This window comes from Pithys albifrons, chromosome 13 (assembly GCF_047495875.1).
Source record: "Pithys albifrons albifrons isolate INPA30051 chromosome 13, PitAlb_v1, whole genome shotgun sequence".
Classification (NCBI taxonomy): domain Eukaryota; kingdom Metazoa; phylum Chordata; class Aves; order Passeriformes; family Thamnophilidae; genus Pithys; species Pithys albifrons.
In genome coordinates this window covers 20,947,908-20,964,039 of record NC_092470.1, presented here as the reverse complement: position 1 = coordinate 20,964,039, position 16,132 = coordinate 20,947,908, and the positions used below count along the sequence as shown (strand labels likewise).

At 60.3% G+C, this 16,132-nt stretch overlaps 1 protein-coding gene across 7 annotated transcripts; it reads right to left on the bottom strand.

Moving 5' to 3' along the window:
• Positions 1–561: 561 nt before the first annotated feature.
• On the bottom strand, positions 562–14,684 carry PAQR5 (progestin and adipoQ receptor family member 5). Of its 7 annotated transcripts, none has more exons than XM_071568412.1 (11): positions 14,304–14,684; positions 12,688–12,875; positions 11,289–11,320; positions 10,814–10,860; positions 9,948–10,152; positions 9,594–9,721; positions 9,302–9,498; positions 8,131–8,257; positions 6,250–6,346; positions 4,879–5,020; positions 562–3,736 (listed from the first exon to the last, which is right to left on the bottom strand). In XM_071568412.1, the coding sequence occupies exons 5-11, from the start codon at positions 9,996–9,998 to the stop codon at positions 3,501–3,503; spliced, it is 978 nt and encodes a 325-aa protein (XP_071424513.1). In that variant the 5' UTR covers positions 9,999–10,152; positions 10,814–10,860; positions 11,289–11,320; positions 12,688–12,875; positions 14,304–14,684; the 3' UTR covers positions 562–3,500. The 7 variants fall into 7 exon arrangements, with proteins under 7 accessions (XP_071424513.1, XP_071424514.1, XP_071424515.1 ...); XM_071568413.1 differs by having other exon boundaries at positions 12,726–12,875; XM_071568414.1 differs by lacking the exon at positions 11,289–11,320.
• Positions 14,685–16,132: the final 1,448 nt, after the last annotated feature.

Genomic DNA, 16,132 nt, shown 5'->3' with positions numbered 1-16,132 from the left:
GCACCGCGTTGCCATGGCGACCCCGAGGGGCGTGGGCTCCCCCTGCTGGGCCCGGCGGGGAACGCGGAGGCCGCGGGTTCGAATCCCGCCCCGGGATCGAGTCCCGAATTCCCAAAGGAGATCCATCAGCGAATTCCCGAAGGAAATCCATCCCTCAGTCCATTTGCCCAGGCGCACATTCCCGGCTCTCCCGGGCTGAGGAGCATTCCCGGCACTTGGACTCAGAGGGGTCAAACATCACCCATTCCCTGTGCCCGTTCCCAGTGGGATCACGGCATTCCAAAGGTCAGGCTTCTGTTTTAATGCAGTTTTCCTGCAATAAATTCCACCTGCAGAGGACCAGAATCCCTCAGGTCAGAAGTTAAATGACCCAAGAAAGCCATGCAGGATTCCTGTGGATTTTCCAGGCTCTTGGGTCACGTCCTGCAGGCAGAGCCGGATTCCTCCCACTGAACACCTCCCAAAGTAAATAAACATAATTATCAGCAATTATCTCCCGAGAGATTCATTTTCCCAGCCACATTCTTATCAAACTGAACAAACCAGATCAGCACCAATCAGTGATTTATATCAGTTTTCTCTTTTAATGCAATAAACCTCTTGAATAAACAAGTACATTCCAGTGCTTATAAATATTCCCCTAAATCCTGGTCAGCTTTCAAAACAAAGGATTTATTTATTCCATTTTTAACCACATTTCCCCACATTTAATGAGCTGTTGGGTTGTCCCTCCAAAGTGCAGCAGTTCTACCTCGGCAGAGGAATTACAGCATTAATTAACACCCGTATGATTATCAGGGAGCTTGATGATATTCCCTAGAAGTGTTGCTTGTTCCCGAAGGAAAATCCAAGGAGATTTTCCCTGGATTCCTGGGGCCACCAGCTGAGATCTCCCTCACCCAGACCAGGCTGAGACTTCCTGGAAATTGCAGGAGCAGCAGGAAAGGAAAGCAAAGAGCAACAGCAGGAGCAGAGGGAAAACTCTGGGAATGCCTTAAAATCCCAGGGTCTGATCCCTCTTTATTGAATCCATCAGCTGTCCCAAATCCTGCCTTTCTCCCAACATCTCTGTGCTGCTCAGATCCCACTCCCTCTGCTGGTGGCTCATCCTCCTGGACACCCCCATCCCAATCCCTCATCCAAGGAAACATCACAAACTTCATCCCACACCGGAGAGGTTTGGAGGTTTGGCCCTCCCTGAGTCCCAGGGGCCATCCAGGCCCATATCCCAACTCCAGACACACCAGGAGAGGGGGAATTGCAGCACCCTGGGAAAGTCTGTTTTCCCATGGGAATCCATCTCCTGGGTGCCAGAACGAGACCCAAAACCAGCTATCCTGGAGGAACATTCCATGGAAGCTGTTCTGGGGGAACATTCCATGAAAGCCCTTCTGGGGGAATATTCCATGGAAACTGTTCTGGAGGAACATCCCATGGAAGCTGTTCTGGAGAAACACCCCATGGAAACTGTTCTGGGGAACACCCCATGGAAGCTGTTCTGGGGGAACATTCCATGGAAGCTGCTCTGGAGGACACCCCATGGAAGCCCTTCTGGGGGAACATTCCATGGAAACTGTTCTGGAGGAGCACCCCATGGAAGCTGTTCTGGAGGACACCCCATGGAAGCTGTTCTGGAGGAACTCCCCATGGAAGCTGTTCTGGGGAACACCCCATGGAAGCTGTTCTGGGGGAACATTCCATGGAAACTGTTCTGGAGGACACCCCATGGAAGCTGTTCTGGAGGAACATTCCATGGAAGCCCTTCTGGATGAACACCCCATGGAAACTGTTCTGGAGGACGCCCCATGGAAGCTGTTCTGGAGGAACATTCCATGAAAGCCCTTCTGGGGGAACATTCCATGGAAACTGTTCTGGAGGAGCACCCCATGGAAGCTGTTCTGGAGGACACCCCATGGAAGCTGTTCTGGAGGAACTCCCCATGGAAGCTGTTCTGGGGAACACCCCATGGAAGCTGTTCTGGGGGAACATTCCATGGAAACTGTTCTGGAGGACACCCCATGGAAGCTGTTCTGGAGGAACATTCCATGGAAGCCCTTCTGGATGAACACCCCATGGAAACTGTTCTGGAGGACGCCCCATGGAAGCTGTTCTGGAGGAACATTCCATGGAAGCTGTTCTGGAGCACACCCCATGGAAGCTGTTCTGGGGAACACCCCATGGATACTGTTCTGGAGGACACCCCATGGAAGCTGCTCTGGAATCACTTTTTCCAGGTCATGAGTAGAAGTAGCTGGATTTAAACGGAGGCAAACTCCGGTCCCTCAGTCCCACGTCTCTCAGGCACTTGGGTTGGGTGCAGGGCTGTGTAAGGCAGATATTTAAGGCTTTAAATTCCCAAATGATGCCCCCTGGAAGGCGGGAACAGGAGGGCAGGAGCCCTTGTGCCTTCCCACGAGTCGTGCCCGTCGGTGGCACCACGTTCCCCCCTAAGGCAGGCCTGGTGAATCCCTGTTGCTTTGGGAAGTGGGAGCACTCCCGTCCCTTTTTCCCGATAAAATTAAGGCTTTTTTACCCCCATGCTGGGAACACCCACTCGTTTTAAAGCGTCTCCAAACCCGTTTGTGGCACTAAAGCTCAGCAGGTCAGGCAGTGCAGCTTTGAGAGCCTCGAGGAGATCCTGAAGAAACCTTGGAGCAAACCAGCTCCCCTGGAGCAGCGGGAATGCCAAGCAACTGCCCCTGGAGCAGTGGGAATGCCGAGCAGCTTCCCCTGGAGCAGAGGGAATGCCGAGCAACTGCCCCTGGAGCAGCGGGAATGCCGAGCAGCTTCCCCTGGAGCAGCGGGAATGCCGAGCAGCGGGAATGCCGAGAATCTTCCCCTGGAGCAGTGGGAATGCTGATCATCTTCCCCTGGAGCAGCGAGAATGCCGAGCAGCTCCCCTGGAGCAGCGGCAATGCCGATCAGCTTCCCCTGGAGCAGCGGGAATGCCGAGCAGTGGGAATGCCAATCAGCTTCCCCTGGAGCAGTGGGAATGCCAAGCAGCTCCCCTGGAGCAGCGGGAATGCTGAGCAGCTTCCCCTGGAGCAGCAGGAATGCTAAGCAGCTGCCCCTGGAGCAGTGGGAATGCCGAGCAGCTCCCCTGGAGCAGTGGGAATGCCGAGCAGCGGGAATGCCAAGCAGCTCCCCTGGAGCAGCGGGAATGCCAAGCAGCTTCCCCTGGAGCAGCGGGAATGCCGAGCAGCTCCCCTGGAGCAGCGGGAATGCCGAGCAGCTCCCCTGGAGCAGCGGGAATGCCAAGCAGCGGGAATGCCGAGCATCTTCCCCTGGAGCAGCGGGAATGCCAAGCAGCGGGAATGCCGAGCATCTTCCCCTGGAGCAGCGGGAATGCCGAGCAGCTCCCCTGGAGCAGTGGGAATGCCGAGCAGCTCCCCTGGAGCAGTGGGAATGCCGAGCAGTGGGAATGCCAAGCAGCTTCCCCTGGAGCAGCGGGAATGCCGAGCAGCTCCCCTGGAGCAGCGGGAATGCCGAGCAGATCCAGCCTAGAGCCCGTGGGGCTTGTCCCTGTGCGGAGGCTCCGGGATGCGGCGCAGGGACACGGAGCAGAGCCCGATGACAGCCAGGCTGGAGGCCACACACACCCCCAGGGAGCTCAGGGGGTGCAGCCACGAGGGCAGCAGCACCTGGCCCTGCCTCTCTGCCATGTCCACCATGATGGCTTCCATCTGGAAGTGCGTCCCCAGGATCCCACAGACATGGAACACTTGGTGGCTGTGCCCTGTGGGGAATTACGGGATGATGGGACAGGAGACACGTGCCAAAGGGCAGCCCCAGGCCAAAGACACCCCAACGTGCAAAGGTGACCCAAAAAGGCAAAGAAACCCAAAATAAAAAAAGAACCCAAAATGCAAAGACCCCAAAATACAAAGACCCAAAACACAAAGACCCCAAAATACAAAGACCCAAAATGCAAAGACCCAAAACACAAAGACCCCAAAACACAAAGACCCAAAACACAAAGACCCCAAAATACAAAGACCCAAAATGCAAAGGCCCCAAAACACAAAGACCAAAAATACACAGACCCGAAACACAAAGACCCTGAAATACAAAGACCCCAAAATACAAAGACCCCAAAATACAAAGACCCCAAAATACAAAGACCCAAAACACAAAGACCCAAAACAAAAAGACCCCAAAATACAGAGATGCCCCAAAACAGAAGGAAGGGATAAAGCACTCAAGGAACTCCTTGGAAGTTCAGCTTGTGCAGAGAAGCTCTGGCTGCTCCACCCCTGGAGTGCCCAAGGCCAGGTTGGATGGAGTTTGGAGTAACCTGGGCCAGTGGGAGGTGTCCCTGCCCATGGCAGGGGTTGGAATGGGAAGAGCTTTCAGGTCCCTTCCCACCCAAACCATTCCAGGATTTCATGATTCATTCGAACTCTCTCCACTCACTCCATCCATCACCTTTAAATATTTATTCTACTCATTCCTGTGGTTTTTACCATCAGGCACAGAGCTCTTCCTTCCCAAAGTGCAGCTGGCTGGGATGGGCAGGAGGGATGTGTTTGTGCTGCAGTCCTGGCACAGGGATGTGCTCAGAGCTCTGTGCTTGTCCAGAACTGGGAAAACCTCAACGTGTCCATCCCATCCCATCCCATCCCATCCCATCCCATCCCATCCCATCCCATCCCAGCTCCTTGTGGCCTCTCCTGCTGCCTCAGCTGGGGGTATTCCATGAGAAATGAGCATTTTATGGCCGTGAAACCCCCCGTGGAAGGTTCGGGAAGCAGGACACTTCCACACAGGACATCTCCCAAAATATCCCCCAGTATACCTGGGACAGTGCTGGGACATCCCCGGGAATCCCTCCCAAAGAAGGAGCTTTGAGCCCGGAATTCCCGAGGGAGGGGCACTCACCGATGTAGTCGAAGTGCCCCGGGGCCCAGCGCTCGGGCAGGTGGGTGGCGAAGATGAAGCAGGTGAGGAAGGCCCAGCCCGTGTGGCTGCAGTGGAGGAGGATGGAGCCATCTGGGCAGCCCCCCCGGGCACAGCAGAGCAGCTGCAGCACCACCAGGGAGAAGGGGAGAGATCATTCCCTGAACCCCCAATCCCTCGGGCAAACCCCAGGGAGAAGGGGAGAGATCATTCCCTGAATCCCCAATCCAACCAAGCAGTCCCCCCAGGGAGAACGGGAGAAATCATTCCCTGAATCCCCAATCCCTCAGGCAAACCCCAGGGACAAGGGGAGAGATCATTCCCTGAACCCCCAATCCCTCGGGCAAACCCCAGGGACAAGGGGAGAGATCATTCCCTGAACCCCCAATCCCTCAGGCAAACCCCAGGGAAAACAGAAGTCACTCCCTGAATCCCCAATCCAACCAAGCAGTCTCCCCAGGGAGAACATGAGAAATCATTCCCTGAACCTCCAATCCCTCAGGCAAACCCCAGGGAGAACAGGAGAGATCACTCCCTGAGCCCCCAGTCCCTCTGGCTACACCTCAGGGAGAAATCATTCCCTAAATCCCCAATCCCTTGGGCAAACCCCAGGGAGAAGGGGAGAAATCATTTCCTGAGCCCCCAATCCCTCTGGCTGCCCCCCTGGGCACGGCAGAGCAGCTGCAGCACCAGAGAAATCATTCCCTGAATCCCCAATTCCTCAGGCAAACCCCATGGACAAGAGGAGAAATCATTCCCTGAACCCCCAATCCCTCTGGCTGCCCCCCTGGGCACGGCAGAGCAGCTGCAGCACCAGAGAAATCATTCCCTAAATCCCCAATTCCTCAGACAAACCCCAGGGAGAAGGGGAGAGATCATTCCCTCAGCCCCCAATCCCTCGGGCTGCCCCGCAGGGTGTAGGACCCCCCACTCAATCCCATCACCTCCATCCATGCAGATCCCAGCCCTGCATCCCTGTCCTTACACTCCAAATTCCCACCCTGCTCCAGCTTAGCCTGGAAAAGGTACTTTGCTGCTTCCAAAGGCAGGAATTTTCCATACAAATCCCAGCCCTGCATCTCTGTCCTTGTACCCACTCCCTGCGACCAAGTTCCCACCCTGCTCCAGCCGAGCTGCTGGAAAAGACACCGTGCAGCTTCCAAAGGCAGGAATTTTCCAGCCTGGATGCTTTGAAGTGGAAGGCTCTGCCTGTCAATGGGTGCAGGAAAAAACACCCAGGACTCTTTTCCTGCTGGAGTTTGTTTGCCTTTCAGAACTCAAGGCTGGGCTGTTTTCCCCAGGATTCCCAGGCTCAGGGGACATTCCCAGGCTGTGGCTCCTGTGGATACACACCCTGTAGAAGAGGGGGATGCTGTCGAACAGGTAGGGGTACACGAAGGCCAGAGTGCGGGAGGCCTTGCTGAGCCGCGGCCGCTCCAGCTCCAGGAACCTGGAGGGGAACAGAGTGGGAATTCCACATGGCACAGGCATGGGAATTGTGTGCTGGGGGTGCACACACAGCTCCACATGGATGTGGGAATTCCACATGGCACAGGCATGGGAATTGTGTGCTGGGGGTGCACACACAGCTCCCCATGGATGTGGGAATTCCACATGGGGGGCTGTGGGTGCACACACAGCTCCCCATGGATGTGGGAATTCCACATGGCACAGGCATGGGAATTGTGTGCTGGGGATGCACACACAGCTCCACAGTGGGAATTCCATATGGCACTGACATGGGAATTATGTGCTGTGGGTGCACACACAGCTCCCCATGGATGTGGGAATTCCATATGGCACTGACATGGGAATTATGTGCTGTGGGTGCACACACAGCTCCACATGGATGTGGGAATTCCATATGGCACTGACATGGGAATTGTGTGCTGTGGGTGCACACACAGCTCCCCATGGATGTGGGAATTCCATATGGCACTGGCATGGGAATTGTGTGCTGGGGCTGGGGGTGCACACACAGCTCCACAGTGGGAATTCCATATGGCACTGACATGGGAATTGTGTGCTGTGGGTGCACACACAGCTCCCCATGGATGTGGGAATTCCATATGGCACTGACATGGGAATTGTGTGCTGGGGCTGGGGGTGCACACACAGCTCCCCATGGATGTGGGAATTCCACATGGCACTGGCAAGGGAATTGTGTGCTGGGGCTGTGAGTGCACACACAGCTCCTCATGGATGTGGGAATTCCATAAGGCACTGACATGGGAATTATGTGCTGTGGGTGCACACACAGCTCCACATGGATGTGGGAATTCCATATGGCACTGACATGGGAATTGTGTGCTGTGGGTGCACACACAGCTCCCCATGGATGTGGGAATTCCATATGGCACTGGCATGGGAATTGTGTGCTGGGGCTGGGGGTGCACACACAGCTCCCCATGGATGTGGGAATTCCACATGGCACCGGCATGGGAATCATGTGCTGGGGTTGTGGATGCACACACAGCTCCATAGTGGGAATTCCATATGGCACCAGCAGGGGAATTGTGTGCTGGGGCTGTGGGTGCACACACAGCTCCACAGTGGGAATTCCACATGGCACAGGCATGGGAATTGTGTGCTGTGGGTGCACACACAGCTCCACATGGATGTGGAAATTCCACACGGCACCAGCAGGGGCTCACCTGGAGCAGCAGGGGCTCACCTGGGGTGGCAGGGGCTCACCTGGCACAGCAGGGGCTCACCTGGGGTGGCAGGGGCTCACCTGGGGTGGCAGGGGCTCACCTGGCACAGCAGGGGCTCACCTGGGGTGGCAGGGGCTCACCTGGAGCAGCAGGGGCTCACCTGGGGTGGCAGGGGCTCACCTGGAGTAGCAGGGGCTCACCTGGGGTGGCAGGGGCTCACCTGGAGCAGCAGGGGCTCACCTGGAGTGGCAGGGGCTCACCTGGGGTGGCAGGGGCTCACCTGGGGCGGCAGGGGCTCACCTGGAGTAGCAGGGGCTCACCTGGGGTGGCAGGGGCTCACCTGGAGCGGCAGGGGCTCACCTGGGGTGGCAGGGGTTCACCTGGAGCGGCAGGGGCTCACCTGGGGTGGCAGGGGCTCACCTGGAGCAGCAAGGGCTCACCTGGAGCAGCAGGGGCTCACCTGGAGTGGCAGGGGCTCACCTGGGGTGGCAGGGGCTCATCTGGAGCAGCAGGGGCTCACCTGGGGTGGCAGGGGCTCACCTGGAGTGGCAGGGGCTCACCTGGAGCAGCAGGGGCTCACCTGGAGTAGCAGGACAGGCTGGTGCTGAGGATGGAGTTGAGCACGGCCACGGGGACGTAGCAGTGGTGGAAGGTGGTGCCCACCCATTCCAGGGGGAACACGTAGGCTGAGTAGGCCAGAGCAGACCCTGGGGGCACAGGAGGAGCCTGGTTAGTTCAGGTCCTGCCAGACCCTCCTCATCCTCCTGGGCACAGCTGGGAGCCTTTGGATTGGAGCTTGGCATTGGGAACTCTCCAATGGGAGGGAGAATGGGGGTGGGAGAGGGGAGCAGCAGACACAGCTCCTGCAGACAATATTCCAGAGGGAAAGGGGGGTGTGGAGCCATGGGATGGTGCTCTGCTCAATCTGGGCTTGCCCCCAGAGAGGCACCACCAACCTCACTGACACCATTTGCCCTAAACCTGGGGGGTTTTCCTTAATTTACTTCCCCAAAGCCCAATGAGTGTCACAGGGCCAGAGTGGCCCCACAGCATTGTCCGTGGTGGTGAAGCCTCTGAGATGCTCCACAGTCCCTCCCAGGCTCGAGGGGGAGGCACAGGAGCAGTGGGACCTCCACACAAGCCTGGCCATGGCCCTGGGGAGGGGGACTGGGGCTGATTTTGGTGCTGCTGGTGGGTGCTGGACACGATGACCCTGAAGGTCCCTCCCACCCTGAAGGTCCCTCCCATCCTGATGTCAGTGGGTTTGATGACCCTGAAGGTCTCTCCCATCCTGATGTCAGTGGGTTTGATGACCCTGAAGGTCTCTCCCATCCTGATGTCAGTGGGTTTGATGACCCTGAAGGTCTCTCCCATCCTGATGTCAGTGGGTTTGATGACCCTGAAGGTCTCTCCCATCCTGATGTCAGTGGGTTTGATGACCCTGAAGGTCCCTCCCATCCTGATGTCAGTGGGTACAACGACCCTGAAGGTCTTCCCCAGCCTGATGTCAGTGGGTTTGATGACCCTGAAGGTCCCTCCCATCCTGATGTCAGTGGGTTTGATGACCCTGAAGGTCTCTCCCATCCTGATGTCAGTGGGTACAACGACCCTGAAGGTCTTTCCCAGCCTGATGTCTGCCTGTCCCACAGCTGAGCCTGATGTCTGCCTATGCCACAGAGAAGCTGTGGGGGCTCAGCCCATGCCCAGGGCAGCCCTGGCAGTGCCCCCAGTGTCCCCCGTGCCCCTCTCACCCAGGCTGTACATGCTGAGGGCGGCGTAGTCGAAGAAGTAGCAGATGTGGCGGGCACGGCTGGACATGGTGCTGAAGGTGTGGGCACAGCTGGATGCCAGGGGGTAGATGCAGCAGGTCAGCAGATATGCCAGCAGGGGCCAGGCCTGGGGGTCGTCCCAGCCCTGCAGCCGCCCCAGCAGCGTCCACACAAAGTACCTGCGGGAGGGAGGGAGAGAGGGATGGAGGGATGGAGGGAGGGGGGAGGACCCCCGGGGGGCACCCACGCCCCCAGCGCCGCGCATGGCACCCACCAGGCAGGCAGGAAGTGTGTCCAGATGTTGAGGGTCTCGTTGGTCATCTGGAAGACGCTGAGCAGACAGTCGGTGGCCGAGCTGCGCGGGGGGCGGTACCCGAAGAGGATTCCCTGCTCCTGATACCCCTGCGAGGAGGGAGCGGCCCCGGGGGCGCTCAGAGGGGCACGGCGGGGGGGGGGCAGCACGGACTGGGGGTGCCCCACACCCAGGAGGGTGCCCCACACCCAGGAGGGTGCCCGGCGTTCAGCGCCCAGGACAGAGCCGTGCCCCTCGCCCCATCCCGGGGTGACCACCCGGGCTGTCCCCTCCCCAGAGCCCCCCGGGGTTCGGGAGGCAAAGCCCCGGGCTGACCTTGGGCACCTGGTGGGCGCTGAGCAGCCGGGGCAGTTTGAGGCTCAGCATGGCTCGGCTCGGCTCGGCTCCTGCTCCCGGGGATGTTCCCGATCTGCTGCCCTGGGCTGAGCCCTCACATCGCTCCTGGCACAGCTCACAGCCCGCGGCGCCGAGGCTGCCCTGGCACGGCCCAAGTGCTGCCCCCGGGCTCAGGGTGGGTGGCCTGGGGGGCACAGGCATTCCTGGAGATGTGGCACGGGGGTGCCAGCAGGGTCCCAAAGGGCAAAGTGGATTCCCAGGGGATGGGGAGGGGAGAGGGCACCCATCCCTTCGGGGTGCTGGGATCCCTCCCTGCCCCCTGTACCCAAAAGGAGCAGGGGGAGAAGCTCAGAACATCCCAGTGCCCGTTCCCACAGGGACAGGAACTCCCCGTTATCCCAACAGAACCAGGGGAGAGGTGGGAACAGCACCCACATCCCTGGAGCAACTCGAGGTCCTACTGAGAGCCCTGGGCAGGGGCTGGGGGTGCACAGGGAAGGGGCTGGGGGTGCAGGACATCCCCCGGGGAGGGGGCTGGGGGGGCAGGACATCCCCCGGGGAGGGGGCTGGGGGGGCAGGACCTCCCTCGGGGAGGGGGCTGGGGGGGCAGGACCTCCCTCGGGGAGGGGGCTGGGGGGGCAGGACATCCCTCGGGGAGGGGGCTGGGGGGGCAGGACATCCCCCGGGGAGGGGGCTGGGGGGGCAGGACATCCCCCGGGGAGGGGGCTGGGGGGGCAGGACATCCCTCGGGGAGGGGGCACAACATCCTGGGCAGCTCCCGGGCTGGGGCACCTTTCCCACTCCCCAGGGAACATCCCAGCACACAGAGCAGCTCCAGCCCTTACCCACTGCTGGCTTTGGCAGTGCCACCCCTCCTGCCTCTGCCTCCAGTCTGTGAAATAAAGGTGAAAACTCTCAATTCTCTCTTGTTCCCCATTCCAGGGACTGCCCAGAGTGAGCAAAGGGGTAGAAAGGACCCCACAGCTCCCGGTGCCCCCTCAGGTTGGTCCCACAGTTATCCCAGGGATCCAATGCAATCCAACCCTCTGCTCCCCCAGGATTCTGAGAGGTGTCCAAGCCCTCCAGCCCCTGGAGGAAGAACCTCCAAGGAGCAGCTCCTGGGCTGGCATTCCTGGCACCTCAGCCATCCAGAGCTTCCCACTGGCACACGCCGGGATCAGTCTTGGCACACATCGCCCGTGCTGCAGAGCCAGCCCCAAAGAACCCCCTCTGCTGCCCTTTGCCAGCCCCTGGCATTTCCCTTTGGCTTCCCCTGCTCTTCCTCCCCTCCCCTGCTCTTCCTCCCCTCCCATACTCTACCTCTGCCTTCAGCCCAGCAGCTCCTGGGAGAACTGGCACCAGGAAAACGCCGTGGGCAGCGGGAGGGGCAGCAGAGGGAGGTGGCCGGAGGTGGTGAAGGGAGGGAAAAAATTAACGAGGCAAGAGAGCAATAAACTGACATAAAATAAAACTGGCAATGCCTTTGGTTAAAGATTAGACTTAAAACAGGAGCTTTTTCTGGGCTGTTGAACTCCAAACGTGCTGCCTCAAAGCTCCACAGACTCTGCATTCCCCTGAGATCCCACTGGAAACAGGACCTGAATCCCACAGTGGCTCCAGAGCGGATCACAGGCTGAGGGAGCTCAGCCTGGGAAAGAGGAGCTTCCAGGGAGACCTTGGATGCCCTTCCAGAGCCTAAAGGGCTCCAGGAGAGCTGGAGAGGGACCTGGGACACCCCCAAGGGTGGCCTGGAGGGACAGGACACAGGGAATGGTTTCCCACTGCCAGAGGGCAGGTTAGATGGGATATTGGGAAGGAATTCCTGGCTGGGAGGGTGGGCAGGCCCTGGCACAGTTTGGGCAGAGAAGCTGTGGCTGCCCCATCCCTGGGAGTGTCCCAGGCCAGGCTGGACAGGGTTGGAGCACCCTGGGTTGGTGGGAGGGGGTGGAACAAGATGGGTTTTAAGATCCCTCCCAACCCAAACTATTCTGGAATTCTGGGACACTGTGGCCCAGATGGAGGGCAGGGGGGAAGGTTGCCCTTGGATATTTGGGATGTGTGTACCTCCAGCCCAGCCCTGGCACAGGGCTCTGCCTGTGCCTGTCCCCACATGACTGGTACAAACACAAATGAGGGTGACGATGGGACGGAACGAAAATAATGTCAATAATGTCCCTTATCTGGGTGAAGCCACAAAAGCCTTTCCAAAGGCACGAGCTCTTCCAGGGGCACAGTGTGAGAATGGGAGCCTGGAGTGCACTGAGCCCTGGGGTGGGCCCTGGAGAGGAACCCTGGGATGGGAGCCCCGAGATGGGAGCCCTGGGATGGGGTGGGAGCCCCGAGATGGGAGCCCCGGGATGGGAGCCCTGGAATGGGAGCCCTGGGGTGGGATGGGAGCCCCGAGATGGGAGCCCTGGGATGGGAGCCCCGGGGTGGGAGCCCTGGGGTGGGGTGGGAGCCCTGGGATGGGGTGGGAGCCCTGAGGTGGGGTGGAAGCCCTGGGATGGGATGGGAGCCCTGGGATGGGATGGGACTCCTGGAATGGGAGCCCTGGGGTGGGGTGGGAGCCCCGGGATGGGATGGGAGCCCTGGGATGGGATGGGAGCCCCGAGCTGGCAGCCCCCGGTGCCCCCAGCCGAGCCCCTCCAAGGGGCTCCAGCCCCTCGCCCGTCCCGCTCGGCTGCTCCGGGAAGCTCCGGGAGCTCCGGCCCAGCCTTACCGAAGAATTTTGTGTTTTTTAACAGCAAAATGAGTCACCGGAGCCGCGGGCGCAGCAGCAGCACCGGGCACACCCTGCAGGGCCGTGTTTGCCTCCTCCTTCGGCTCGTTCTCCCTCCTCCTTTGGCTCGCTCTTCCCACCGGGATGAGGGACGGGGGCGCGGCGGGGCCGGGACCTCTGCGAGTCACCTGCTTGCCAAGGGCGGGTGACAAACGCTGCAGGCTCACCCAGCTGGTGCAACACACCTCCTCCTCCTCCTCCTCCTCCTTCTCTTCCTCATTCTCCCTTTTCTTCCCCTCCTTCTCCTCCTCCCTGTTGTTCCTTCTCCTCCTCCCCCAGCCCCACACGGAGCCCCAGGGGGATGTCCCGGCTCTGCCGCTGCAGGTCCAGCCCGGGAGCCTTTGGTTTGTGCCAGTTCCACCTGGGCAATTTTCCCACCTGGCACCACTTCCACTCTCCCTGGTGAGAGTAGCCCTGACATGTCCCTGTCACCCTCCCTTTGCCTCATGCACAGGGCCTGGAGCGTGGTTGGGACAGCTTTGGCACAGCCTTTCCCATGGCACAGCCTCTCCCATGGCACAGCCTTTCCCATGGCACAGCCTTTCCCATGGCACAGCTCTCCCCATGGCACAGCTCCCCATGGCACAGCTCTCCCCATGGCACAGCTCCCCATGGCACATCTCCACATGGCACAGCTCCCCATGGCACAGCCTTTCCCATGGCACAGCTCCCCATGGCACAGCCTTTCCCATGGCACAGCTCTCCCCATGGCACAGCTCTCCCCATGGCACAGCTCCCCATGGCACAGCCCTTCCCGCCAGTCCCGACCGGTGCCTTTCGGTGCAAGGGAATATTTTAGCAGTTAATAATTAGCTGTCCTGACTTTGTGGCTCTCTGAAGGAGAGCGAGAGGAGCCGCTCTGGGAATGCCCGGCCGTGCCCCGGGCCCGGGGACAGCGCGGGACACGCCAGGACCTTTCCCAGCAGGACAACAGCGGCTTTGTCAGAGGGTGTTGTCGCTGCGGGGCCCCGGACGAGCCGCGGGAGCAGCTCCAGCCCTTCCAAACCCCGCGTAGCTCCCGCACTTTGCCAGAGCTGGCGCTCCCACCGCTCCCCGAGGGCACGGACGAGTCGCACCCAGCGCCCCATCCCGCTGCCAGGGGGCACGGACGTGTCCCAGCGCCCCATCCCGCTCCCAAGGGGCACAGACGTGTCCCAGCGCCCCATCCCGCTGTCTGGGGGGACATGGAGGTGTCCCAGCGCCCCATCCCGCTGCCAGGGGGCACGGACGTGTCCCAGCGCCCCATCCCACTGTCCGGGGGCACATGGAGGTGTCCCAGCGCCCCATCCCGCTCCCCGGGGAGTCCCAGCGCCCCATCCCTCTCCTGAAACGCTGCGGAGTGAAACTCCCCTGCATCCCGGGAGCCACGAGCAGCTGGAGCTGTGGGAGCGCAGGGAACGCTCAGCCCGTGTCCAGCCCCGCCAGCTCCTGCCCGTGACACCTTCGCGTAGGTCTGGGACACATTCCCGGCCTCTCAGCACGGGGCCGGGGGTGCCAGCCCCGGGCATCCCGCGGGAGAACGGGGCGGGATGTGCGGGGAGCCGGGCGGTACTCACGGCGCGGGGGAGCCGCGGGGCGGGTGCGGAGCGAGCCGCGGGGTCCGGCGCCGGCTGCGCTCGCCCGGAGCGCTCATGTGTGTACAAACACAGCCCACATGGCCCGGCCGGGGCGGTGGCAGCAGCGCCCGAGCAGCTTTTCCAAGGGCAGGATCCCGCGGGAAGCGCAGGCGGCACCGCCGGGACGGGGCAAACCCCGCGCTCGGGTCAGGAGCGAATTAATTCGGGCTCGTCTTGGAGTGGAACAGGAAAAAGGCAACAAAATCAAACCGGAAATAACTGTGGCCAAACGCTCGGCGATGGCTCGGGATCAGTTCGGCCGCGCTGCAAGGAAGTGGAATAAGGGCAGGAAAAAGTATTAACTCCCGGCTCTCCCTGTGCATCCATCCCCTGCTCCCGCGGCCGCCGGAAAATCCCGGGGCTCGCTGAGTGTCCCCGAGGACACGGGCAAGTTCAAACCCTCCCAGAGGGACATGCTCCTTCCCAGATTATTCCCAGCTGGATGGAGGACCCTGGCCAGCCACGGTGGGAGCCCTCGGCTCTCCCCACACCGCTGGAAAAGCCAGGACTTTTCCTCTTCTGCTCCCAAAATCCACAGTTTCTACCGGAGCGGCTGGAAACGGGTTTCACAGGAGCGGGAGATTGCGCAGGGATGGAGAGGGATCCTGGGCACGGCTCATCCACTGCAAAGGAGCTGGAAGAACCGGAGCAATGAGCTGCTGGAGGGTCATCCCATCAGGGCTGGGGGATGCTCAGCAGGTCCTGCACTTTAATCCCACAGGAAAGTCTCTTCCATCCATTTCTGGGGTTTATCCCTCCCCTGCCGGCACTGGGGGCACAGATTCCCCTCGGCCACAGCTTCCCATTCCCCCATTCCCACCGTGGGGGATACTCCAGAGCCGGGATCCTGCCCAATTCCCAGGGCCAGAGCTCACCCACCATCAGGAAACAGCCACAGGGCAGACACAGGGATCAGGAATGGGTTCCTGAAGGAAGTGACCCCCTGGAGAGAGAGAGATCCCACCAGCACAACCAAAATCCCACAGACTCAAACTCCCACCAAACTCATCCCTGGCAGCAAACCCGGGGGGGGGTCTGAGCCAGGGATGAGGCAGGGATGAGGCAGGGATGAGGCAGGGATGCAGGGATGAGGCAGGGATGAGGCAGGGATGAGGCAGGGATGAGGCAGGGATGAGGCAGGGATGCAGGGATGAGGCAGGGATGAGGCAGGGATGAGGCAGGGATGAGGCAGGGATGAGGCAGGGATGAGGCAGGGATGCAGGGATGAAGCAGGGATGAAGCAGGGATGAGGCAGGGATGAGGCAGGGATGAGGCAGGGATGAGGCAGGGATGAGGCAGGGATGAGGCAGGGATGAGGCAGGGATGAGGCAGGGATGAGCCAGGGATGAGGCAGGGATGAGGCAGGGATGAGGCAGGGATGAGGCAGGGATGCAGGGATGAGCCAGGGATGGATGATGCCACTGCTGCCAATGTTTCCAGCTGGGTTTATGAACAGCCCTTTTACTGGGCTGAGGAAAGCCAGGCTGTCCCAGGCACCACAAGGAGAACAATTCCATCACAGTTCCTCCTCTGCTTGGAGCTGCATTGTGGATAACTGGGAGCCTCTGGATCATCCTCAGCTCCTGCAGTGCTGGCAAATGGGCACAGATTTAGGATCTGCTGTGCTGTGCCACAGCCTGGCACGTCAGTCCCTGGGGGAATTGTCACTGCCTGACCCCCCCGTGGTCCCCATCCCACAGGATCACCAGCCAGGGCAGGGAGAGCAGGAGGAAAACACTCTCTCTCTGCCCACCCCACACTTCTGGCAC